Source organism: Rhinatrema bivittatum, chromosome 13 (genome assembly GCF_901001135.1).
Source record: "Rhinatrema bivittatum chromosome 13, aRhiBiv1.1, whole genome shotgun sequence".
Taxonomy (NCBI): domain Eukaryota; kingdom Metazoa; phylum Chordata; class Amphibia; order Gymnophiona; family Rhinatrematidae; genus Rhinatrema; species Rhinatrema bivittatum.
The window spans coordinates 19307977-19334307 of NC_042627.1; the positions used below are offsets into that span (position 1 = coordinate 19307977).

Sequence of the window (26331 nt, forward strand, 5' to 3'; positions counted from 1 at the left end):
TTGAGGCCTCCGCAGGTTCTGATTCCAGTACCAGGTTCCTTGGAGGAGGAAGGATCGATTCCCGGCCACTTCCCTCCACGGGAACAGTCGATGCCGGAGCCCATACTAGGGCCATTGGGGCTACCGGTACCTAAGCGCACCTCATTTGCCCCGATGCTGGCGCCGATTCCATCGATGCCTTCCTGCCCTCTCGGCTTTGGCATGCTTCCTCCATCGAGAGCTCCACCGGGAGAAGGAGAAAGACCCTATAATCCATGGGACGATGCATCCTCAGATGATTCATCACGGACATCTGAGGATGCTCTCAGAGCCTTCACTGCTGGAGGAAAGGCGAAAATCTCCTCCAGAAGACCTCTCCTTTGCCAGCTTTGTTAAAGAGATGTCTGAGACTATACCTTTTACACTGATCACAGAGGAAGATGCTCACCATAAAATGTTGGAGGTGTATAGTTTGTAGATGCTCCAAAAGAAATAATGGCAATACCGGTACATGAAGTTCTTTTGGACCTCATGCACCGCCTGTGGGGGACATCTTGGTACAGTACCCCCAGTCAATAAAAAGATAGATGCTACCTACTTGGTACAACAAGCCCCAGGTTTTCAAAAGAGTCATCTGCCCCACCACTGTGTAGCTGTGGAATCAGATCAGAAAAAGGCTAAATGATCGCGTCCACATTCCTCTGCTCCTCCTGGTAAGGAACAGAAAGCATTGGATGCGTTGGGACGAAGAATTTTCCAAGGGGCATGTTGATATCGTGAATTGCAGCATATCAACTATACATGACCCAATATAATAGAAATCTCTGAAAACAATTCCAGAAGATTGCGGAGACATTACCACAGCAACAACAAGAAGCCTTGTCCTCATCCTACAAAAAGGAATGGAAGCAGGTAAACATGAAGTCAGAGCTGCCTACGATTCTTGTGAAACAGCATCCAGAGTCTCGGCAGCAGGCAGAAGTGCTAGACGCTGGGCCTGGCTTAAGGCCTCAGACCTACGCCCGGAAGTGCAGGACAAACTGGCAGATCTACCCTGTATCCGGATACAACCTGTTCAGGGATAAGATCCAGGATGCAATGGCCTAGTTAAAGGAACATCATGAGACCCTGCACCAGTTGTCAACTGTCTCCCCAGATGGTCCCTCTGTAGCCTACAGGGCCACACGTATAGAACCCAAAAAACAATTCTACAGGCCACGCAGATATTACCCTCCTGCGTCCCGGACGTGCACATCCAGCTCGGGCACCTCAGAGGGGACATGCGTGCCAAACTAGAACATCTAGATCACAGCCAGCTCCACAAGCTGGCCCCGCGTCTGGATTTTGACTCTTTTCCAGAGAGCAGCAGCCATATTCCAGTGGGGGGCCGCCTGTGCCACTTTGTAACAAATTGGTATCCAATCACCACGGACCAGTGGGTACTGTCCATCATAACCCATGGTAACTGTCTAAATTTTTCAAAAATACCCCCGGCCTTCCCACCCATTCCATCCTGCAGCTGGGACGACCACACAGGGAAACTCGAGTCAGAGCACTCAACCCTTCTGTCGGTCAGAGTCGAGGAACCGGTTCCACCGAATCAGCAAGGAAAGGGGTTCCTCTCCAGATATTTCCTAATTCTAAAAAAGAACGATGGCCTCTGGCCTCTTCTGGACCTCCGTACCTTGACTACATTTCTTCGCAAGGAACGGTTCAGGATGGTATCCCTGGGCACCATGCTTCCTCTACTTCAGCAAGGGGATTGGTTCTGCTCTCTGGACCTGCAAGACGCATATGCTCATATTGCGATATCCCCGCCTCATCGCAAATACCTACGATTTGTGGTGGGCCGCAGTCACTATCAATACAAAGTACTACCATTCAGCCTTGCCTCGGCGCCTCGAGTCTTTACGAAGTGCCTGGCAGTCATGGCTGCACAGTTACACAGCAGAGGCGTTTACGTTTTTCCATACCTGGACGACTGGCTCATAAAAAGCCAGTCAAAACAAGGAGCCCTCGACTCTTGGCCTCACCATAAGGCTTATAAACTCATTGGGATTTCTAATAAATTACACCAAATCCCAATTGACACTGTCTCATCTTCTCTCCTTTATAGGAGCAGACCTAGACACGACACTGTCCAGAGCATTCTTACCCAACGACCGTGTGATTACGCTGTCCAACCCTGCCAGCTTTATCCACCGTCGAAAAAGAGCCTCAGCTGGCCAGCTACTCAGTTTGCTCGGCCACATGGCATCAGCAGTCCATGTCACCCCTATGGCACACCTGGCCATGAGAGTGACCCAATGGACTCTGAAATCCCAGTAGCAACAAGCTACTCAGTTGCTGTTGTCCCTGGTACACATAACCAGTCAGCTTTGTCTGTTCCTTGCCTGGGGGGCACACAAAGCCAACTTACAAGTGGGTCTTCCTTTCCAGCAACCGGCTCCTCAGGTGATCTTAACTACGGACGCCTCCAGCCTAGGTTGGGGAGCCCACGTCCAAGGCCTTCAAACTCAAGGGACTTGGACAACAGCCGAAGCGACCTTCAAATCAACTTTCTGGAGCTTCGAGCGATGCGGTACACCCTTTATGCATTTCAGGATTGCCTCTCCCAACAAAGTTATCCTGATTCAAACAGACAACCATGTTGCAATGTGGTACCTGAACAAACAGGGGGCACGGGCTCTTATCTGCTTTGCCAGGAGGCGGCGCAGATTTAGGCCTGTGCCCTGTCGCGTTCCATTCTTCTGTGAGCCACTTATCTAGCGGGCACACAGAATGCACTGGCGGACCGCCTCAGCCGATGTTTCCAGCCCCATGAATGGTCTCTGGATCCCTCGGTTGCGAGCAGAATCTTTCACCGGTGGGGGTCATCCGACCATTGACCTCTTTACGTCCAGTCAGAACCACAAAGTGGAAAGCTGCTGCTCCCTGCACAGGGCATACACCAGCCAGAGATGCCTGCCCTGGAACAAAGGCCTGCTTTATGCGTATCCCCCGATTCCGCTAATAAGCAAGATTGTCATGAAGCTACAACAGGACCTGGGCTTAATGATTCTCATAGCCTCGTATTGGCCGCGCCAAATTTGGTTTCCCATAGTTCGCAGCCTTTCTGTCCAGGACCCCATTCGCCTGGGCACGTCGCCCAACCTCATAACACAGAATCACGGCAAGTTACGCCATTCGAACCTCCAGGCCCTCTCTCTGATGGCCTGGATATTGAAAGGCTGATACTACAACCACTCAACCTTTCAAGTGATGATCAAGTCCTAGTAGCTTCATGGAAGCCTTCCACATGGAAATCCTACCGCTCTAAATGGAAGAGATTTACCTTGTGGTGCACACAAAGGGGTTTGGATCCCTTTTCTTGCCCCACATCGAGTCTGTTAGATTATATGTGGCACCTCTCGGAATCTGTTCTCCAGACATCATCTAGCCGAGTGCACCTTAGTGCCATCTTTGCTTACCATCAAGGAATAGGGGATACCCCGATAATGGCTCAACCCCTGGTCGCTTCATGAGAGGCTTAGTCGCTTCATGAGAAGCTTAGTACAGCTTAAGCCTCCTCTATGGCCACCGGTCTTGGCATGGGACCTCAATGTGGTACTTGCACGGCTCATGCACACTCCTTTTGAGCCCTTTCACGCCTGCAAACTCAGATATCTTACATGGAAAGTTCTTTTCCTAGTAGCCATCACGTCTGCTCGCAGAGTGAGTTACAGGCCCTTGTGACCTACTCGCCTTTCACAAGGTTCCTCCATGACTGGGTGGTTCTCCGCACTCACCCTAAATTCCTTCCTAAGGTGGCAACTGATTTCCATTTAAATCAATCCATAGTCTTGCCCACTTTCTTTCCAAGACCTCACGCTCTCCCAGGTGAGCGAGCTCTCCACACCTTGGACTGTAAGCATGCTCTTGCGTTTTACCTAGACCGCACTACAGCCCACAGGAAGTCCACCCAACTCTTTGTATCTATTGATAAAAACAAACTTGGGAATGCGGTGGGCAAGCACATTGTCAAACTGGTTGGCAGACTGCATCTCATTCTGTTACCAGCAAGCAGGCCTTCCACTGCAGACGGAATCCTGTCGTCCAGCCTTGCCCAGGCAGTAGTGAGCTCCATGTCGCAGCCCTGCAGAGGTCAGCAATCGGTACTGAATGATAGTGTGCTACTGACTTGCCATTGCTCTGACTGAGTGTGCCTTCACTCATCCCTGCAGTGGAAGGCCTGCTTGCTGGTAACTGAATGCGATGCAGTCTGCCAACACCTGTTACAGGTAAGCAACTCTGCTTTCTTGGGGATAAGGTACTTGTTGCTCATCGACGCTAGTACCTGAAAATGGATGCTGTGCTTATCTGTCCTACTTTGTTGTGGGTTGTCCTCGGTGTGTGTGTGTCTGCGTGGCTTCTGAATGTGTGTAAAGTGGTCGTGAATGGATGTATGCATGTGGGGTTTGGTTTTTTTGTTTTTGTTTTGTTTGTTTTGGATATGGGGGAAAAATTGAGAAGGTGAGTCATTATAATTGTCTTGTGAGCCAATATGGATGTTATGGCTATTTTTTATATTGTATATGGTTTTGCATTTAATGACTCAATAAAAATGAATTAAAAAAAAAAAAGCTGCTTCAGAGGTACAGATATTGTTTCAAGTCCTCCTGCCATTTCTGGAAGCCAAGTACATGCTATATTTCAAGTCTCTCCCCCCACTAGTGTGAAAGTGCTCACCATGCACTGCCGCCTGGTGCCTTGAATGCATTTGAAGCAGGCCCTGTCCACCAGAAGCAATACCCGGCAGGCTTTCTGGTCCTGCACAAAAGCAGAAGTGCAGTGCGCAGAGCATGGTGTTTTTCTATCCTCTTCTTTTTTTTTTTTTTTTTGCTATTTTAATGGAATCTTAACATGGGAGGGAAGTTGACATCACATGCGTGGGATCCCCCACTCACTCCCTGGCAAAATTATATAAACAGTAGTACACACTCCCTAAATGTAAAACCCAAAACATTGGCTTCTAGCAGCAATAGGTTAGTTTATTAAACTTGATTGCCTTTCTTGTAAAGAAATTAAAGCGATGTAGATTAAGATAGATAAAACAAAGATTAAAATAATAAAAAGTGACAATACAATAAATGTAACAAAATAAAACAATTTTAGGCAGCACTTATAGCAACTGAAACAGAGGTAAATTGTGTTCCACAAGTCTGCCTGGCTAAGAGAGAAAAGTAAGAAAGACCTAACAAGCTGAGCTAGGCTTACACTGTTTGGATTGGGCTACTCTGAAAGAGTTCAAATAGGGTTTGTTGCTTTCTTAACTTTTGGAATCGCTAGGAGACCTGTATATTTTGATTTCTAATGTCACCTTCTTTTTACTTGAAGAAACTGTCATGTGCATAACTCCACCACTCTTATTACAGGACAATTAGTAGGAGGATATTGGGTTTCATGATATTCCAAAGGTGACTACTGATTTCCTTTTGCAGAGTTTTTTGCTTTATTTACTGCAGTACTTTGTCATTGGTTTATATCTGTTTACAGGAGTTTTCTTTTCCTTCTCAGATACAGTGCTACTTCATTTTGTATGTTCGTTTGTTTACTAAAGTTGTGTGTGCCTAACCATATGGCTTTCTTGAATAGCCATCTAACTTGTTTTGGGGAATTGTTCTTCATTTATTAATAAAACTGAACACAGGATGTCAGTGGTTAAGCCCAATGCCGGTCAGTATCAGAAGTATTTATTTGTTTTACAGCCTATACACATGTGAATAGTTTAAAACCGAAGACAGTAGCTGTTGAAAAGAAGCATCATAGTTTGAGTGCTGGAAGCTAAAACTTGACATGGAATGAATAAAGCATCTATCTGTTCAGCTGCAGTTATTTCTAGTGCTGATTCACTTAAACTGATATACCACAAAAGCAATAAATTATTAACAATGCGGATTCTGAATCCTAAGACCTAAATATAATTCCTTCAAGGAGAAGAGGGATATGATAGAGACCTTTAAATACCTCAGTGTCTACCATTTTTAGTGGAAAGGATGCTCTAGAAGAGGAGGAGCATGGTATGAGGCTTTAAGGGATGAAAGAAAGTTAAAACATACCGGTTTCTATCCAGTTGAAAGAGGAATCAGAATGGGGAAATAGGGGAGATTTTGTTGAGGATCTACAGATTTTCAAGTGGATTAGTCTGGTAATAAAAGGAGGCAGGCTCAGGATGGGAGAATCAATAGAAGCAGTAGGATAAGAGGGCCAGATAATGGGAGGGGGAATTTCAAGGCCTGTAATACGCTTTGGGCGTGGGGATGTTATTTTGTATTTTCATAAGGTGTTTTTAGAGTTTGATGATTATATGTTGGGGAAGTGTATCAGGACTTCTTTGTATGTTATGCTACTATTTTTAAAGTCATAATTTATAAAAGCTTTTTATAAATGTAATAAATGAAATGAGAAGTAATAGCAAATATTTCTTCACAGTTATCAGAATTTCAAAGATAGGCACAGAAGATCCTTGTTTGTGGGGAAGTGAAAGCAGAGCTTGACTAATTGGCCTTGCTGTCTTTGGGTTGGATTCACTGAGGCCTGGGAAGTGGTGGGGAAGCTTAGTTCAGCAGTCCTTTTTATTGTCATATTCTGTTTCTATATGTTTCATGTGTATAGATAATAAATCTGTTGGGGTTTTTTTTTTTTTAATTGTACTGATGTTTAAGCATTATTCAAGGGTGATGCTAGATAATGCACATCCTGAGGTATTCTTTTAGGTAGTTTCAATAAGGGGAAGTGACTGCTTGATACATAGTTAGCAACAAATGCAAATGAAATCATCTTCAGTCTCCGAGTAAGTTAAAAGTAAATGCTTCTCTGCATGTAATTATATTAATATGAAACCAGCTTTTACTTTAAACCTCATTTTGTAAATAAATATACTCAGTTACATACAATTATGTTTGCAGTTGTGAGCGCACACAACATTTTTGTGTAATATTGGTAAAGTAAAATGGTAAACCTTTTTATGCTCTTTCCTTTTTTCATGGTATGAACTTAACCGTTTCTTCACTTCTGCTTCAGGTGTCACAAGTCCATTCCATTACTCCTCCCTTTTCTCTCTTTCTGCAACTCTAATGCTCATGTTTCTTATTTTTATGCTACTGCTATCACTGTAAGTAGTAAGACTAGATTTATGCAAATGTTTTCTTTCTTTCGTATCAGTTACTTTTATGGAAACCTTTCACGGTTTCCTCTTCTACTGTTCGAGCTTATCCATCTAAAGATAGTTCAGTAGGATATACATAATTGACAACTACAGTTATGATTCTAAAGCAGGAGATGGCACAGTATTTTTACTCTGTTAAACTCATCTCATTACAAGATAGTGCAATATAGTTTTTCTGAAAAGAAAAGAAGTAATGATCCTCTTCCAAACTCTTGAAATCATATTGGAGCTAACAAGAATGTTTAAAACTTAGGAGTGTGTGGGATATAAATCTTTTAAAGAACTAGTTTAAAAATGGTTTGGGAGCGGTTTGGTTGAGCATAGTATTTATTTCAGAGATTCTTACCTTCAAGATAATGGATTGCTAGAATAAACTGTGTATTGCGAACACGCCGCATACAGTATAGGATTATTATACTAGGCTACTGCCATGATGGTTAGGTATTACTAACACTGAAATTAAAATTACCTCTGAAGAATTTTGTGAACTGAACTATACTATAAACAGCACCAATGGCCTGATGTTTTTGATTTGTGATAGTTTATTTTTATTCCAGCTAGGGTTAATTGTATATGGGACTGTTCTTGGCCAGATCTGTCTTCCAATAGAAACTACATTAATACTACATTATTTTCTTGTGAGGAATAGCTTTTGGTGCACTATCATCTTAAAACCTGATTTGAAAAGCAAGGGGTGATTCCAGAAAATTACATTTCACCTCCCACTCTGTTTTTTTTTTAATAAACATTTTCAGTTTTCCTAATATTCCTGCCAAGTGTGTTTGATTATATTCCCACAACAGAAGTGTGAGCATAGAGATTGTCCTGACACAACAGAGCAGGGTTGCCAACTAATGGATTTTTTATTTTTTTTACTGGCAACCTAATTTTTGCACACACACATTGCCATTGTCATTTTGTGCACAGCTGAACTTGCTATGTGGAAATTCATTCCTTTATACACCAAGATGCAGTCTCCGACTCGCAAAGTAATGCAGCCTCCCAGGGCCTGAACTCACGACATCAGGAATGGGCCTTGTTACTTATGTTTTTACTGACATGAAATTATTTTTACAGGCAGGTCTGTTTTTTTTTTTTTACATTGACTATCAGTAAATGGACAATCCTGAATCATAGGGCATTTCTCCATAGGGCGTGATGGACAGTGTCCCAATAATAAATACTTTGATGATGATCCAGTTTCTTCTGTCATGGTAGAAATGCAAAGGAATTGGAAACGAAATAATCTTTTAAATATGAAAAAATATTCCTGGCCCTCCACTTCCTTTTTTTAAAAGTTGTTTTTTTGTGGCGCCATGTGCTAACCACATTTTAAGCAGCCCTTATACACACAAATATTTGATCTCCTGTGCAGTTAGAAATTAAAATGCTGTCCTAAAATGGCACAGTATTTGGATGTCGCATTAAATATTTAGTAGTCTGTCCATGACCAGGTAGTAGAACTGTGAATCTTACTACAAACAGTGATAATGTTTCTCACTAAATCATGGGGCCCTATGCAAGTTACCTTAGCTAAGGTGCATTCAGCACCTTCAACAACCAGAAAAAGAAATTTGCCAACCAAAGTTATTGTTTTAGCAGTTCCCTCACTGTGGCAGTTACTATGTAGACCTGTTAAAATATTTCAAGGGCATGTTTGCTTAGTTTGCATAACAGGATTCATGATTGAGTAATCAGTTGCATTCTCCTAGGAGAAGCAGGATGGTAGTCCTCACAGTTGAGTGACATCATCAGATGGAGCCCGGCACGGAAAACGTTTGTCAAAGTTTCTAGAAACTTTGACTAGCACACTGAGCATGCCAGTATGCCACTATCCGCGTGTCCACGTGAGATCCCCCTTCAGTCTGTTTTCTGTGGCGTTAGCTGCCTTGTGGTTTGGGAGCTCTGCCCTACGAAGTTTTTTCTTTTTCAGATTTTCTTGTTCTTCAGCATCGGGTCCCCCTTCTACGGTTGGTGCCCCTCGGCAATGTGGTAGGTTTCTCTGTTTTGCCTCCTTGCAGTTGTTTCCTGACGTGTCACTTCTCTGTGGCTCCTTGTCAGTTATTTTCCATAGTGTCGTCCAGTTTTCAGCGGTGCCTGTGGACCATGTCAATTACGGATCCACATGAGCACTGTGTCTTCTGCCTGGGGGCATTGCACGACGTCCATGGGTGTCAACTGTGCGATCAGATGACCAACAAAGGCTGTCGTGCTCGGCTGGAAAAAATGGAGAATCATTTTGGTCAAAAACGTCTACTCCATCTACACTGGCATCGGGGACATTGACACCCAGGGGCCGAGGGGAGTCCTTAGCTACCTTGTTCCCTCTCTACACCCCCAGCAGGATCGTCCCGAGAAAGAGGAGCCGGTGATAGGTCCTCTCTGTCGCCGACAATCTCAAAGGCATCAAGATCTTCAGCGTCCTTGGCGCCCGGGGAAAGACCGGGCCGAGCATCAAGGGAAACCCTGAGAGCACCGTCATCGGTCGCTGTCAACTCCATGGTATAGAGGCCCCATCCTCCGATAAACCCTGGAGTCCCAGGCATTCCCCACTGATATCAGTGCTAGGCACCAGGGATCCAAGGAGGCTCTGGTGACACCCCGACCCCCTCTATCAGTCCTGGCTTCTCCAGACTTCCAGGAGGAGTTGGACCGCAGGGTACAGAGGGCAGTTCTCCGAGCCCTACGGGGTATCGAACCGCCCCGGGCACAGGCCCCCCATACTGGTGCCATATCCTATGCTTTCTCTGTTGGTACCTCTGCTAGAGTGTCTGGATGACCTCCTCTGTGTCCTTTCTGTGCAGCCGGTGCCCGGGGGAAATTTGGTTCCCCAGCGGCCACTGATGCCTTCTTCTGGAGCAATTCCTGTTATTCGGTCCTCCGAGGAGGAAGATATGCTGCAACTAATGGCACCCTAGGGTCCTTTGGTCCCGCAACCACGGTTCCCCGAGCCCATGCCTGGGGGCTTCGGGAACCTCCTTACCATCGGTGCCTTTGCTGCCCTCGAGGCCACCAGTGCCCCCAATGCCCAATCCAAGTGGCTTTGACAGGGCCCACCCGAGCAGGCCCCCTAGGGACCTCAGCAAAAAGGAGGGTTCCTATAACTCCTGGGGAGATGATACTTTGGACTCCTCTTCTGAGGACTCCGGTGGCCTTCTCTCAGAACCTTCGCCACTGGATGAGAGACGCAGGTCTCCGCCAGAGGAACTCTCCTTTGCGGGATTTGTCTGGGCCATGGCCGAAGCCATTTCCTTCCAGCTCCTCACAGAGGAGGACGCTCGACACAAGATGCTGGAAGTTCTCCAGTTTGTCGATGTGCCAAAGGAGGCATGAGGTGGTGGCTATTCCAGTCTGAGATCTTCAGGGAACTTCTCCAAAGGATTTGGGAACATGTCAGTTCCTACTGTCAATAGGAACACAGATGCCATCTGTTTGGTTCAACAGGCGTTGGGGTTTGAGAGGCGCCACCTCCCTCACCAATCAGTGGTGGTGGTGGAGTCCACTCTCAAAAAAGCCAAGGGCTCCTGTACCCATTCCTTTGCCCTTCCAGGCCGAGATCACAGAGAGCTGGATGCCTTCAGTAGGAAGGTCAGGGGGCTATGTTTATCGCCCGCATTACCTCTTACCAATTGTATATGACCCAGTACAATCAGAACCTGTGGAAACAGGTCCAGGAACTGGCAGAGTGCCTGCTGCAGCAGCAGGAGGCGGCATTCTCTGCTGTGGTATAACAAGATCTGGAGGCAGGAAAACATGAGGTGAGATCCACCTATGATGTTTTTGAAACAGCGGCAAGGGTGGCTGCAGTGGGCATTGATGCCCGAAGGATAGCCTGGCTCCGGCTATCCAAGTGGCACAGCAAGACCTTTGTCTGGAGGTCCAAGAGACGTTAGCTGATCAGCCCTGCACTGGAGAGAATCTCTTTGGGGACAAGGTCAGGGATGTGGTAGCCCAATTGAAGGATCATCATGAGACCCTTCAACAGCTGTCTGCTAGCACTTCCGATCCACCATCCTCTGCCAGGAAGGCCTCTCGACAAAGCTCAAAAAAATCCTTCTATTGGCAAAGGAAGTATTACCCTCCTGCCTCCCAGACTCTGATCCCCGAGCTGGTTCCAGAGGTCGTTCGTGCTAGCTAGCCCCCCAGCCGACCCCCGCCACGGGGTTTTGATTTGAGGCAAGGGAGTGAGTCAATCCACCGTGCCCCCCCCCCCCCCCCCCCCCCCCCCCCCCCCATGGGAGGCAGGCTGCTTCACTTCACCCACCGCTGGCTACACATCATGTCAAACCGGTGGGTTCTTGCAATCATTTGCCAGGGATATCTGCTGAATGTCAGGGACGTCCCTGCAGACTTTCCCCCATGTCCATCGTGGGGTTCGTCCGCTCCACCAGAAATACTTCAGACAGAGCTCTCCGCTTTACTAAGGGCGGGAGTGGTGGAACCTGTTCCCCTCCACCAACAGGGCCGAGGGTTCTACTCGAGATATTTCCTGATACCAAAGAGAACGGGGTGTTTGTGCCCCATTCTTGATCTCAGAGCCTTGAACAAATTCCTTCAGAAGGAAAAATTCTAGATGGTCTCGCTGGGAACCCTGATTCTGTCCCTCAGAAGAGACTGGCTCTGCTCCCTCTATCTCAAAGATGCCTATGCCCACATTGCGATCTTCCCAAACCACAGGAAGTATTTTCGCTTTGTGGTGGGGCAGACTCAGACGTCAGGGCGTACATGTGTTCCTCTATTTGTACAATTGGCTGGTAAAAAGTGCCTCCCAGCAGGGAGTGCTGCGCGCCTTGAATCTCACCATGCAAGTGCTGCGTTCTCTGGGATTTGTCATCAACTACCCAAAGTCACACCTCTGCCCATCTCCCTGTCTGGACTTTATAGGAGCCAGACTGGATGTGAATCAGGCTAAAGCATTTCTACCCAGCGATCAAGCACTTGCCCTATCCTAGCTGACAAGTACAGCAGTCAGCATGCTCCTGTTTGCTGCTTCATCTTTTAGGCCACATGGCTGCCTCTGTCCATGTTACTCCGTTGGCCTGCCTTTGCATGTGCTAGGCGCAATGAATATTACAGTCGCAATGGTAGCAGGCATCCCAGGATCTCAAGGCACGTGTCACCATCATGGCACCTCTGTAGGTCTCCCTGTCCTGGTGGGAGAACCTCTCCAATCTAGAGCAGTTGCCTCCACCCACGGGTGGGGGACCCATGTGTACAACCTCCACATGCAGGGACGGTGAACAGCTCAGGAATCTGTGCCAGATAACAAATCGCCTGAAGCTCTGGGAAGTTTATGTTCTTTGGACGTTTTGAGACCGCTTGACCCACAAAGCAGGCCTTATTCAGACAGATGATCAGGAAGCAATGTGATACATCAACAATCAGGGAGGAATGGGGTCGTTCCTTGTCTGTCAGGAGGTGGTACAGATTTGGTCCTGGGCTCTGGTGCAGGGAATGTCTCTGCGAGCGACGTATCTAGCTGGATCACTGAACGTTGTGGCAGACCGCCTGAGCTGCGCATTCCAACCACACAAGTGGTCAATGGATCCAGCAGTGGCAGCCCGGATTTTCCACCAGTGGGAAACTACGGATGTGGATCTCTTTGCCTCCCCATGCAACTGCAAGGTGAGCAATTTCTGTTCTCTGTTCAGGATAGACGGACTTCCAGCGGCAGACACCTTGCCATCATTGGGGCACAGGGCTCCTGGAAGCATATCTTCCTCTTCTGCTCATCATGAGGACTCCCTTGAAGCTCCAGCAGGACCTTGGGACCATGATCCTCCTGACTCTGTACTGGCCCAGACAGGTCTAGTGCCCTCTCCTCCAAGACATGTCGATCAGAGATCCTATCCATCTGGGGACTGCGCCCGATCACGCAAGATCAGGGCAGGCTGCACCATCCGAACCTCCGGGCATTAGCCTTAACGGCCTGGAGGTTGAGCGCCTAGTCCTTCAGACCCTGGACTTGTCTGATAACATGTCTCAGGTGCTGGTTGCTTCCAGGAAGTTTTATCGATTGACGCGGAGAAGATTTTCCGTTTGGTGCGAGGGTCATGGCTTAGATCCATTCACCTGCCCCATTCCAAGGTTCTTGGACTATCTGTGGCACCTCTCCAAGGCTGTGCTTAAGACCACGTCGGTCTGAGTCCAACTGAGCACCATCAGTGATACCATTGCGGTGTCGCTGGCACGCCCATCTCAGTTCAGCCCATAGTAGTTCGCTTTTTGCGGGGCCTGCTTCAATTGAAGCCACCCCCTAGCCTCCTGTTGTGTCCTGGGACCACAATGTCAGGTTAGCGTGGCTCATGCGCCCCGCCTTTGAGCCTATGTGCTCCTGCAATCTGAAGTTTCTCACTTGGAAAGCTCTATTCCTGTTGGTGATCACCTAAGCTCATAGGGATAGTGAACTTCAGGCCTTCATTACGTACCCGCCCTACACAAAATTCTTTCATAACCGGGTGGTCCTCCGTAAGCATCCCAAGTTCCTGCCTAAGGTGGTGTCCAATTTCCACCTCAATCAGCTAATTGTTAAGCTCACCTTCTTCCCGAAGCCCCATTCATACCAGGGTGAACGGGCTCTGCACATGTTAGATTGCAAGAGGGCCTTAGTCTTCTATTTAGAACACACAGCAGACCACAGGCAATCTACTCGGCTCTTTATTTCTTTCGATAAGAATAGATTGGGAGTTGTGGTGGACAAACAGACTCTGTCCAGTTGGCTAGCAGATTCTGTCTCCTTCTGCTAAGCACAAGCGGGCCTTCAGCTGGGAGGCCAGGTCAAAACTCACTCTGTGAGGGCTATGGCGGCACCGGTGACCTACTTTACGGGCAGTTCCCATTGCCAAAATCTACAGGGCTGTGACGTGGAGTTCTCTGCACACATTCGCGGTCCACTACTGCTTGGACAGTGATAGTCGGCAAGATAGTAGCTTTGGCCAATCTGTCCTTCACAACCTCTTCCAGGCTTAAACCCAACTCTTCCTACCTAAGGCCCTTTGTTTGGGACCAGGCTTTTCCCCGGTCTTCCCAACCGCACTAGTTGTTTTGGTGCCCATTGGCATCTGTTGTTTGATGCAGGTTGGTCATTAATGTTTCCAAGAACAGCCTATAGCTTGGTACTCGCCCATCTGTGAGGACTACCATTCTGCTTGTCCTAGAAGAAAGAAGAGTTGCTTACCTGTAATAGGTGTTTTCCTAGGACAGCAAGATTTTAGTCTTCAGGAAACCTGCCCACCTCCCCGCAGTTGGGTTCTCCTGCGCTTTATTTTATTTTATTGCTTGTGAATTCTATGTTACGAGACTGAAGGGGGACCCTGCGCGGACGCACGGATAGTGGTGTGCTGGGCATGCTCGACGTGCTAGTCAAAGTTTTCCATGCCAGGCTCCATTTGATGATGTCACCCATCTGTGAGAACTAACATCCTGCTGTCCTAGGAGAACACCTGTTACAGGTAAGCAACTCTGCTTTTTCTCCTTGTAAAATCAGCAGACCAGCTAGGAAATGTATAATGTAAAGGGCAGGAAGAATACTACTACTCTTATTTCTGTAGCACTACTAGATGTAGGCAATGCTGAAAATACCAGGCCATAAACTGCTTTGTCTATGCAGTGACCAAAAATCTGAAGAAAAAGAATGTTAAGACATGGTAACAGTCTTGAGTAGCTTGCTTACTTGCAAAACATGTAGATACTTTTACTATGCATACTCTGTACCACACAGGCAGTTTCCCTTTTGAAATTAGCCAGTATAATGTATGTGCATTAAAAGCACCCCTGCATATTTTGCACTTATTTGTGCAGACAGCAGATGGAGCTGTAGAACACATGCTTATGAAAAAATGGCAAGTGTGCATGCTATTTTACTCCAGAGACTGAACAGCACCCAAAGAAACACCTCTTTTTAATGTGGCTAAAGGCATGTGTGTTGTGAACTCCAGACTACTTTTTAGTTGCTCTGAGGCAAATTTTCAGACAGACCAGTTCACCCACATAAATTTGAAAATTGCCCTTACAATGAACAAAATAAATCTTGAAGTCTTACAAGCTTAAGCAACCCATAGCTTGTAATTTTACTAAATGACTTTCATCACCATAGAGACCTAATAAATAAATTGAAGAAAGATGCATAAAACTTTGCATAAAGGAGAAAGCCTTCCTAATTTCCCTTGTTTAACCGTTCAGAATGTGTGGCTTTATTTTCATAGAATATGTACATGTGTAAAATCAGTTTCATGGGCTAGTGCTACTGTTTAAATTAAAGCACACTTTCAGTCAATTAATTCTGCATATGGGCAGCATCTGGAAGACCTGGGCTCAGTTCTTAAATCTGGTTTCTTTTGCCTTCTCTGGGCTGGCTTGGACTGAGGGATGCTGCAATGCAGCATACATAGCTCCTGGCGGAAGGGTGAGTCTGCTGTTGCTCAGTTGTTTCACCTAATGGCCACTCTCAAGATGCACATGTACTGGGGTTCTCGAAGGAGCCAGGATTTGTGGCTCATGGCCAAGGATTGTCACTGCAGTGGCTGATCTAGACTGGGGTTATAAAATAGGGGGGAAACCCTGAGTACCGGTAATTGCAAATGAAGACTCATGAAGCCATAGCCCAATGGAAGCTAGTTCAAATTGAGCTGAAGCCCGAAAGAGCTAGAGGAAACTGCCGAACTAAAAAAAACAGTAATAATATATATGAACCTTGTTTTATAAATATATTTTTATAAAATAGTTTTGAATTTAAAAAATGCATAGTTTCATTCCAGGAAGAGGTTGAGTACATAATCATGTATTAACCATTAAATAATTACCTTCTATAAAAAAAAAAATCATGTATCCTTAGGTAATTTTAAAAGTAGTTACATGTGTAAATGTAACGTACTATCTTAGCAATTTTAAAAAGCCATTTACCAGTGTAAACTGCACTTACACATGAATATCCTATGGATAATTCAATGGCATGTATTGTAGCAATTTTCCAAAGCCCACTTATTCAGGTAAGGTGCATTTACACAATTTTAAGCATGTAAATGCTTTTTAAAATCAAGCCCATAGTGTGCAGATCCTTCCCAAGATTTAAAAACAAGATTAGAAGGATTGTTGTATTTTCTTTAAACTAATTTCAAATAGTCTGAAAATGAAATGGCCATGGACAGCATTGGTCACTTACTCTCATATACTGTAAATTGTCCAGTCAAGAGGTAATACTGTTCCATGGTTTGTTTCCACCAGTGTGCTTGTGGAATAGGCAGGTAATTATGCAAGCCTCCCATCTTTTTCACCTCAGAGGGATTTTTTTGGAGGGAGGGGTTATTACTGATATTTGTCGGTTATTGTGACTTCTTTTTTTTTCCCCCTCAATTGCATCATACCCTTAAAAAAATGGTGGTAAGTGAGAGATCTGCATGCTTTCGAGTTTGTCTAATCTCCGCTTCAGTCTATAAGATGCACAGTTCATGATGTTAACACTTCAAGTTTCCTCATTCACGTTTCACAACTAATTTGGATTTTAGTTTGCTGTTTAATCTTTAATTTTTTTGTTTTGTTTTTACTTATATTTCTGTAGTTCTGTTCTCCCATGCCTTGATTCCTTCATTAGGATTTTGGTCTGTTCTGTTTGTATTGTATTGTTCTGTACTGGGGGCTTTTAAAGTAGTTCAGATAAGCCACCTATTTACATATCGAGCAGTTTCTGTTTCACTCATGTTATTTTATCCAACCTGTTTAGTCCATTCTTATATCGGCCAGCAAATAATACTAACTGCCACCACACCTACTTAACATCACTATGCAAGCATGAGGTAGTTTTCCAAATGAAACAATCTAGCATTACCCATTAAAATCAGATTTCTGCTACACTTCACCTATTTTAAGTGTATTTTTAACACACTTTGTAATCTGTCAGTTTTTACTTGTTAGGAGTTAGTAGAACATACATCTTGGACCCGTTTTAACTTTCATAAACTACTTATATTGTACCTAAGTTAATACCTTTGTGTTGAATTTGTCTGCTTAACCCGGACATTGCTACAGTTATTTCTGTCTTACTGGACTAATCCTGTGACTGGGTTCCCATAATTGTAGTTTAAACGTGCAGAGTGCAGCTCAGGCTTTGTGGCTTTCTATTTTTCTGAGAGTCCAATCTGTGTGTGCAGGGAAGACTTTACTTTGCTGTGTGCTGTGTGTCTCAGATCCTGCTGTGTCACTGTATATCTTCACTGTATATACAGCACACTGACCCATCTGGTTGTCTTCCCAGTTCTCTGTTCCCTTGCTGACAGCACATTGTTACCAATAATGGAATTCTGTGGACACTGGTGTGTCGCTGATGTGTTCCTTTTTGGCTGTGTTTTTGAAGTTGTGGGTTTGTGGTTAGTGATTTGTTTTTGTTTTATTTTTTTTTGTATTTGATTTTTTGAATATTATATTTTGTTCTTCGGTCACTGTTTGTGCTGGCGGCGGCTTTGCCTATCCGTTGTCTTGAAATGCAGGTGGAGTAATGCCCCTTTTTTTTCGAGGGAGAGGAAAGACATTACTCCTAGTTTGTGCTCATGCCGACGCCAACACTTGTTCAAGACTGTAAATTTTTCCATTTAACTGCTTCATGTGCACTAGTCCCCTTGTGGAATCCTGCTGAGAGTTTCTTATAGACTTCAGTGAAATCAAAAAGCAGTAGAACATGGGATTTGGTTTTCAAAAATCAAGTCCTGTGTGGTGCAGATGGTTTCTAATAGTTTTAATGTACATGTATTTAAAATTAAGCTAAATTTGTCTGGCTTACATCACTAATTTAACAATGCCTTCTGCAGGGTACTAAGGACATTACAGGCCCAAGTAGTATTTATAAATCTTAAAATATCTAATTGGACGTAATTTTTCAAATTAGCAAGAAAAGAGCATTACCAAAATGAAGAAAAATGCTTTAGTCTTTTCTGTTTATTTCTTTTGTTTTTCCAAGAGAAGCAGCTTAGAGCGGTCTGGACACTTTCTGAGTAGCTGAAGTCTGTTGTGTTGGGGAAAGACAGAGACCTGATTCCTTAATATACAGTAAATATTGTATTAGTATATCCCTTAGCCCATACACACAATGTATCAATAACTGCAAGTTTCATGCCCCATTCTGACAACCGAACATCACTATAGCTTTTGTTACAAAGCATCTAGAAAAGTAGTATATCAAATGGTTATGTGACTAATGGAGGAGATGGGAGTATGCCATATAGCCATCATACCCAACCAGAATATGATTCGAGTACAAGAAAACAAACAGCAGGATTTTACAACTGAAATGTTGGTTTGTCTTCTCATCTATTTACCAGAGTGAACCACTGGAACTTGAGGACAAGATAACTTTCCATAGTTGGATATTGCAACAATCTGTCCCCTACAGTTGCAGTTCTTCATGACCGAGCATTCAAAGTGTTAACTGAAAACCCATTGAAACAACATAATCTGCCATTAAACTCAAATACAGACCAAGTAACTCCATGAACCTCTGCACTTACCAAGTGAATGGCCAGTTAATGCTGTAGAGAGCTCAGTTTGCAGGCTCTATGATCATGTTTGAGTTGAAGGCTGTCCTAATTCTCGTTTGTTTTCTCTTTCCTTTTCTCATTTGATTGCCTCCAAATTCTTGATGTAGACGATGAACCAGCTGGACCCATGTAAGTAAACTGCTCGTTTTCCTAATGACCATTCAAAAGCGCTTTGGGATATTTAGCCAGTATTATTCCCTAACTTGTTGAAGTTTACCTGATTTTAGCAAAGGATGTTCTCTTGCAGAGGTTTGCTAAAGTATGGATTTTTGTATAAAGTACCTAGTTGGTTGTTTTTTGCTGGGGTTTTTTTTTTAAACCTCCTTAATACCCTATTGTAGGACTTTTCAACATTTTCTTTTTAAATGTGTATCCTTTGTCTCTTTCTTGAATACTGTGTGCAAGGGAGATGCTTTGGAGCACTGCAGCGGTGCCCTGTGTTGCTGCACCACTCAAGAAGCCATGTTTCCAACCCTGCATATTCCAGTAACAAATTAAAAAAAAACATTTTTCTACTGCTGATGTCTTAAAGTTTTTACAGGATAAGGTTTAGCAATCTTCGTCTGTCTTCTGAAACCTTTTCCTGATTTTCTTTCCATTTTACCTTTCCTTAAGTGTTTTCTTTTTCCGATCTATCCCTCCCCTTCCTCCTCTCTTGACAATTTTTCTCTCTGTACTTTAATTTTTCTTTTAACCATCACTGTTTTTGTGTTGTCCATTGCCTCTTTACTTCTCCCCATCTTGCCTATTTTTCATCATAATCTCACATACTTTCAACTTCACTCTCAACCACTAACCTCCATGTTTCTTACCCCTTCTCGTCTTTTCTTTTCCTCTCTCCTTCCCCCCCCACCCAACACGCACACTACTTCTCACTTTCAGCCGCTGTCTTGTCTTTCCTACCTCTCCCCCGCTCTGGATGTCAACTACATGCAAGCTCTCTATCCTGTATCTCCCCCTTTCAATGAACCACATTTCTTTGTCTTCCCCTTTCAGTCCCTTTCTGCCTTCCCCTGTGTGTTAGTCTGTTCTTTATCTCCCTCTTTCTTTCCCATTTTCCACGTGCACACTTGGCCTTTCTTGGTGCATTCACTGTAGTAGCAGGTCATGAACCCCTCTTTTCTGTTACTGCTGCTCTCTTGGGTCTTATTGCAGCATGAGCTGGTCCCTGGGCTCAGCAGTGGTGAGGACTCTACTTCCCCTATGGAATTCAAAAGGGAATGGAGCCTGGGAACAAAGCCTGCACTGCTGGTTCAGTTTTCACCTTTTCTTCCTCATGATAGATCCCCACTGCCACAATGGGGCTGAGGACTGTAGCAGGGGAAGATAGGTCTGCAGTGGGCAGCAGCAGTTTAGAGGAGGAGAGGACATGAATTGCTAGGAAGGCCTATCCATATGTACACCCCTATGGACCCTGTCAAGTACTCTTAGGATATGTGTATCCCCAGTCGAAAACACCTGCCCTATCCTGTAATATATCTTTATGTAAGATATAGTTTGACCATCTACTAATAAATTCAAAACTGTGCATACTGGCAACCTCCTTCCACTGTTTTAAGCAGTTATTTGACCATTTATAACTTCAAGCTTGTTAGGTGACTTTATGTTCAGCCCTTTGCTCTTGGATGAAGTTTAGGGCCAGGCTGGGTGGCGGTACCACCACTGAGGCTGCAAAGGAAAAGTGGGAGGGTGAAAGGTCAGATGAGGAGACAGCAAAAAAATGGTAACAAAAATAAAGAAAAATAAGCAAACAATTAAAAAAAAAAAAAAAAAGGGGATAAAAAGCACAAAAATGTTGTAAAGAATCTCCTCTTTTCCATCTATGGGCTACATTTTCCTGGACAGAAAGACTATTATTCACACTTACATAACAAAATGGCATATATGTGTGTCTTAATTCCAAGCAGCATATATTTTCTCATTGTTTCAAGCACATATTGGAAGAAAGCTGATGCCTGATATGGGGTGGGATATAAGTTCATGAAAAAACAAGTTCCCTGGAAGATGTTTCTGCAGTAATTACACTGAAGTATCAAGGGAGATGTAAAAGGAATTTGCTATTTTTGTATTACATTTTCCTAACTCTTATAGAGCAATACAAATTCACTGTACTACTGCATTGTTATATTTACTTTTTAAATGCAGTTATGCTTTTTTTTTTTTTAAAGGAAAACCAACTCTACTAACAATCATAAAGATAAAAACTTGCGACAGAGAAACACAAATTAAAAGCACTGCTTGTGATGTAAGTATATGATGCTTTAAGGAACCTGATAACTTGTATGATTTGTATGGATAAGCTTTGTGTTCTCCAACCACTTAACACTTTGCCTTCCTTTGATATATGTGAGTTTGTAAACTAATTTACATCTCCACCCTTCAAGTTTATTCTTTACTCTCACACTCCACCAATGGCATGCAACTGGGTCCCTTTGCACCACACAATTTGTGTGGATTACATTTTATTCTGCGCTGGTCTAAAAGTTAAAGTTAAAAGTTTTTCTACTCCCCAATGTTCCTCTTTTTTTCTCTCTCCCAGTTATTCTACCCTTGGTTTTTTGTAACTGCTTCCCCCTTGCACCAGTTTAGTTCTACTGTTCTATGCACCCCTTGTTTCTATGTAAACCAGCATGATGTGACTTGTTCATGAATGCCGGTATATAAAAAAAACACTAAATAAATAAATAAAAGGAAAATAACATTGAAGAATGGCTCATTCTCTGTTGACAAGCAGGGCTGAATTAGCCATAACAGGTCAGTGACATTATTCGTTGGTGCTAAGATGAACCATCCTTTCTGAGTTCAGTAGAGCTTTTGCCCTGCTGAGCATGTGCGAGAGTTCCTGCAGAAACCAATGCCTAGTGAGTCCCTCTGTCATTTTTTTGTCCGTGCCACAGCCCAGATGTGTATCATTCTCGCTCATCAAGATGTATTTATTTATTTAAAAGGTTTATAATCTGTCTATAATAATAAAAAAAACAAAAAAAAACAATCATGCTTGGTGGAGTACTTAGATCTTTTTGGATTCTCTGAGGCTCTCTTTTTTCAGTGGTTGGTTTTTGTTGGGTTTTTTTTTTTTTGCCTTGCTGTGCATGGCAGATCCTCAACAGCACTTTTCAGTGCTGCTAAAAAAAAAAAAAAAAAAAAAGAAGACGTGCCCCAAGAAGAGCTTAAGAGCCAAAATTCCTTATTGGCGAATCAAACAGGCACCCGTGATGGAGCCTGGCAGTTGAGCAGGCTGGTGAAGTGTCAACATTCAGGATTTAAGGGCTTAAGGCATGGATTTCCTCAGTGCTACAGGCACGCAGGATACCATTGCCCCGCCTCGAGACTGTTCTGTCTTTTTGGTGATGTGTGAGAACTTGGTACAGTCAGTGCCTTTAAAATACAGAATACCTGGGACTTCAGCTGCACCATTGATGGTGCTTTTTTACAATGAGTGCCATCCATGCATAGAGCATCTGCATCATCGGTGCATGGAATTTCTACATCATGGTTGCAGGGAGCCATTGTGCCATCGGTGCATATGTACCATGGGTGTGTAGAACATCAGGTGCCATCGGCATAAAGGAGTCTGGCACTTTTAGTACTCCAAGATTGTCTCGGACTTTCAAAGCATCCCACTCCCCCCAGAGCAAAGTAGATGCCCCTACAGCCATCTAATTCATACTCCTATTCCACCATACCAGTCCAAGGAACATATCTGTCCAAATATCACATGTTGATTCTGATTGAGAATTCTTAAATGCAGCATCTCTGGGGGAGCCTCATCTAATTTCATCCCAGTGTGAGACCACTCCCCGTGCAACATTTGGGATTGGCATTCAGGGTAGTATGGCAAGGATCATGCTAGCTATTAAGATTGTTCTGCAGGTGCCCCTTCAGACTCATTACGGAGTCACTGGAGCTTTAGTTTTCATCTTCAATGATATATCCCTCGAATACAGCACTTAACAGCTGGTTTCCAGACACTGCCAATTTACAGGAGGATATCCACGATATGTCCTGTATTCCAGAGGTAAACTTTCTGGAGAAAGGGACAGAAAAGCAAAGTAGTATGCAGTGCTATAGTCATTATAGATTTGCTACCAACTAGTCCATGCTTCAGAGGCATTCTTCCAAGTTTTCTCTTGAGAGGGTGTCCTGTGGATAGCACTAAACTAAAAGAACAATTACCAAGTGTACTCAGCAAGTTAAAACATAAATCAGTTTCTGAGGCTGTTGAAAACTGGTATAAGATCACGTTAGAAGTAGCAAACAAACTTTTACCCTACTACTCCATTAAGATAGATCATAAAAAATCAAAAAAGAAAAAAAAGAACCTTGGTTTTCCCAAGAGCTTAAAGTAGAAAAACAAAATATTATGTCAATGTGAGTGCAAATGGTGCAATTTAAAATCACCATCAAATCTCAAAAATATAGAAAGCAACTTGATAGCTAAATCAGTTTTTTGATTATATATAAGAAACTTTTCTATCTGAAAAAAATTCATGAAATTGTCTTTAAAAAAATTTTTTCTACTGTAAAATCTCATGAAGCCTTCTTTGAAGGACTCTGTTTGTGATCAACATTTATTTCAAACTGGCAGTGATACATTTGCCACCCATTAAAAAAAAAAAAAAAAAAGTAGAAAAGATATGTATTAACTTCACGGATATACCCAATAGTTTGATTACCCCAGAGAATTGTGCTATCTCATGTTGGGATGCTTTTTTGAACAACTTCAAGTTTAGAAGTTAAGGGGTTGATTTTAAAAGGAGGATGGGTGCGTCCATGTGCTCGCGGTATCCAGCACGTGCACATGGACACGCTGATTTTATAATATGTGTGCGTATGTTATAAAATACGGGTCGCACGCATGTGCGGGTGGGTGGCCACTCCCCAGGGGTGGATATTAGAATACATATGGTGACGCAATCTGGCCTCCCCCAGTTCCCTCCCAGTCCGCTCCAATTGAGCAGACTGGGCGAGAACCATCCTATGCCTAACCCTGCCCTTCCTACCTCTTCCCTTCTCCTCCCCGACCCCTAACCTAACCCTACCTATCCCTCATTTTTTTTTTTATTTTAATACTGCTGCCTGGGATCAGAAATAATCTCTGTGCGCTGGCCGGTGCTTCCCCAGGTCAGCAGCTAATGGTGCTGTCCCAGCCCACCCCTTTTGCAGGGCCCGGCCTGTAACGGGTTATGCATGTGGCCGGGCCGGTTCTAAAATGCGCGCACAAGGCCCGGCCCCGCGAGTAACCCCCAGTTTTTTTTACCTGCGTGGCCCTTTTAAAATTGGGCTGTAAATGCATTTTAAAGAAATTTAACCCAGCTTACTGTTTCCTTAATGTTATTCAGGTTGGACTATTAAAATTGATTCATGAGGATATTAGTCCTTTTGTTACAAAATTGGTAAATTTATCTCTAGAAGAAGGTGTTGTGCCTGATTCTTTAAAGAAAGCCATCATTAAACTAAATGTAAAAAAATTATCATTGATTTCCTTAGATCCAACTAATCAGAGACCTATGTAGACCCTACCGTTTCTGTCTAAATTTATAGAAAAAGTGGTATAGAAACAACTTTGTGAGTATCTGGAGGACAACTCCTTACTAAATCCAAGACCATATGGATTTAGGGAAACCATAGTATGGAAATTTTAGTACTTTCCTGGGCTGATAGTATTTTTAGAGGCTTTGATTACGGCCACAATTATATTCTAGTCCTTCTAGATATTTCGACACAGTGCAGCCTCAAATATTGCTGACACATTTAAAGGAATTTCGGATTGTAGATAGAGTATTTATTTGGTTTAACTTTTTTCTCTCGAATTTAAAGTTTTCAGTAACAATTTCTAATATCTCCAAATTGTTGAACGCCCAGATTGATGTCCCCCGGGGATCTATGTTGACAGCAACATTGCTCAACTTACATTTGGCACCTTTATGCATATTCCTCGTTAGTGTTAGGTTAAACGTTGAAAACTGAATGTCATAGGTATATATTCTATTTCCAATAAGAAAATCACTAATAATCAGCTTTGAAGGAATTAGAAATTTACTTAAATACCATCCATAGATGGCTTTTGTACAACAGGTTATCCTTGAATGTAGCCAAAACTGAAATCAATCTTACATCGAGACAAACAGTCACCAAAAATATCCCCAAGTTTAGCTTTGAAAACCAAGAAATAGTAATTTCAGCATTAGTGTTAACTTGGGGTTTGGATTGATATGACTATCAATGAAAATACATATATGTAATTTGATTAAAGCAGAATGCTATAAACTTTGCATCTTGAGGAGGTTAATACTTTTTTTTGGAGGCTAAGGATTTTTGACTAATACGGCAATCAATGATTTTTGCAGGGTTAGATTACAGTAACTCTCTTTTAGGAGTACCTGCTAACACGATTAAATCATTGCAATTACTATAAAACTCAGCAGCGAGAATTTGACTGGGACACGAAAATATGACCACATGACTCATCTTGTCCAGACTTCAGTTTAGGATGCAATATAAAGTTTTGACTTTAATTCAAAAGATCATTTATAATTCTGACACTCCTCAATTGACACTAAGCTGCATATACATTACACCTCAAGATGCTTACTTTCAGCCAATAAAGACCTATTAGATATTCCAACAATCCAACAGGCCCACCTAGGGGAAATGAGATAACGTGCAATCTTGGTAGCTGGATCAGTATTAGGGTTGTGAATCGTTTTTTGACAATTTAAAAAAATCGTCCGATATTTTTTAAATCGTCAAAAATCGTTAGAGTGCACGATACAATAGAAATTCCCCCGATTTATCGTGAAAAATCGTTAATGGGTTAGTGTCCACTAACGGGAGTTATTTGGGGGGAGGGCGGGAAAACCGGCACACCAAAACAACCCCTAAACCCACCCCAACCCTTTAAAACTAAACCCTTACCTTCTCCCACCCTCCCGAACCCCCCCAAAACTTTTTACAAGTACCTGGTGGTCCAGTGGAAGCCCCGGGACCGATCTCCTGCTCTTGGGCCATCGGCGCCATTTTGGCTGCCACTAATAAAAATGGCGCCGATGGCCCAAAAAACCCCCCCCCCCACCGACCCTTTAAAAATGACCCTTTTGCTTCCCCCACCCTCCCGAACCCCCCCAAAACCGTTTTAAAATTACCTGGTAGTCCAGTGGGGGCACGGGGAGCGATCTCCCGCTCTCGGGCAGTCGGCTGCCACTAATCAAAATGGCGCCGATGGCCCTTTGCCCTTACCATGTGACAGGGTAACCGTGCCATTGGTTGGATCCTGTCACATGGTAGGAGCACTGTGACAGGGGCTGACCAATGGCACCGGTAGCCCCTGTGACATAGTAAGGGCAAAGGCTATCGGCGCCATTTTGAATACTGGCAGCCAACGGTCCGAGTGCAGGAGGTCGCTCCCAGACCCCTGCTGGACCACCAGGAGCTTTCGGCAAGTCTTGGGGGACCCTCCTGACCCCCACAAGACTTGCCAAAAGTCCAGCGGGGGTCCGGGAGCGACCACCTGCACTCAAGACCGTCGGCTGCCAGTATTCAAAATGGCGCCGATAGCCTTTGTCCTTACTATGTCACAGGGGCTACTGGTGCCATTGGTCAGCCCCTGTCACATGGTAG

General features: G+C 43.9%; 1 protein-coding gene across 1 annotated transcript in view; it reads left to right on the top strand.

Moving 5' to 3' along the window:
- Positions 1 to 26331, top strand: part of NPTN (neuroplastin) — a 181897-nt gene that overhangs the window by 142924 nt on the left and 12642 nt on the right. The window contains exons 7-8 of the mRNA XM_029574797.1: positions 18819 to 18840; positions 20880 to 20956. Coding sequence (XP_029430657.1) covers positions 18819 to 18840; positions 20880 to 20940 — 83 coding nt within the window. The 3' untranslated portion in view covers positions 20941 to 20956. The remainder of the gene's footprint in view (positions 1 to 18818; positions 18841 to 20879; positions 20957 to 26331) is intronic.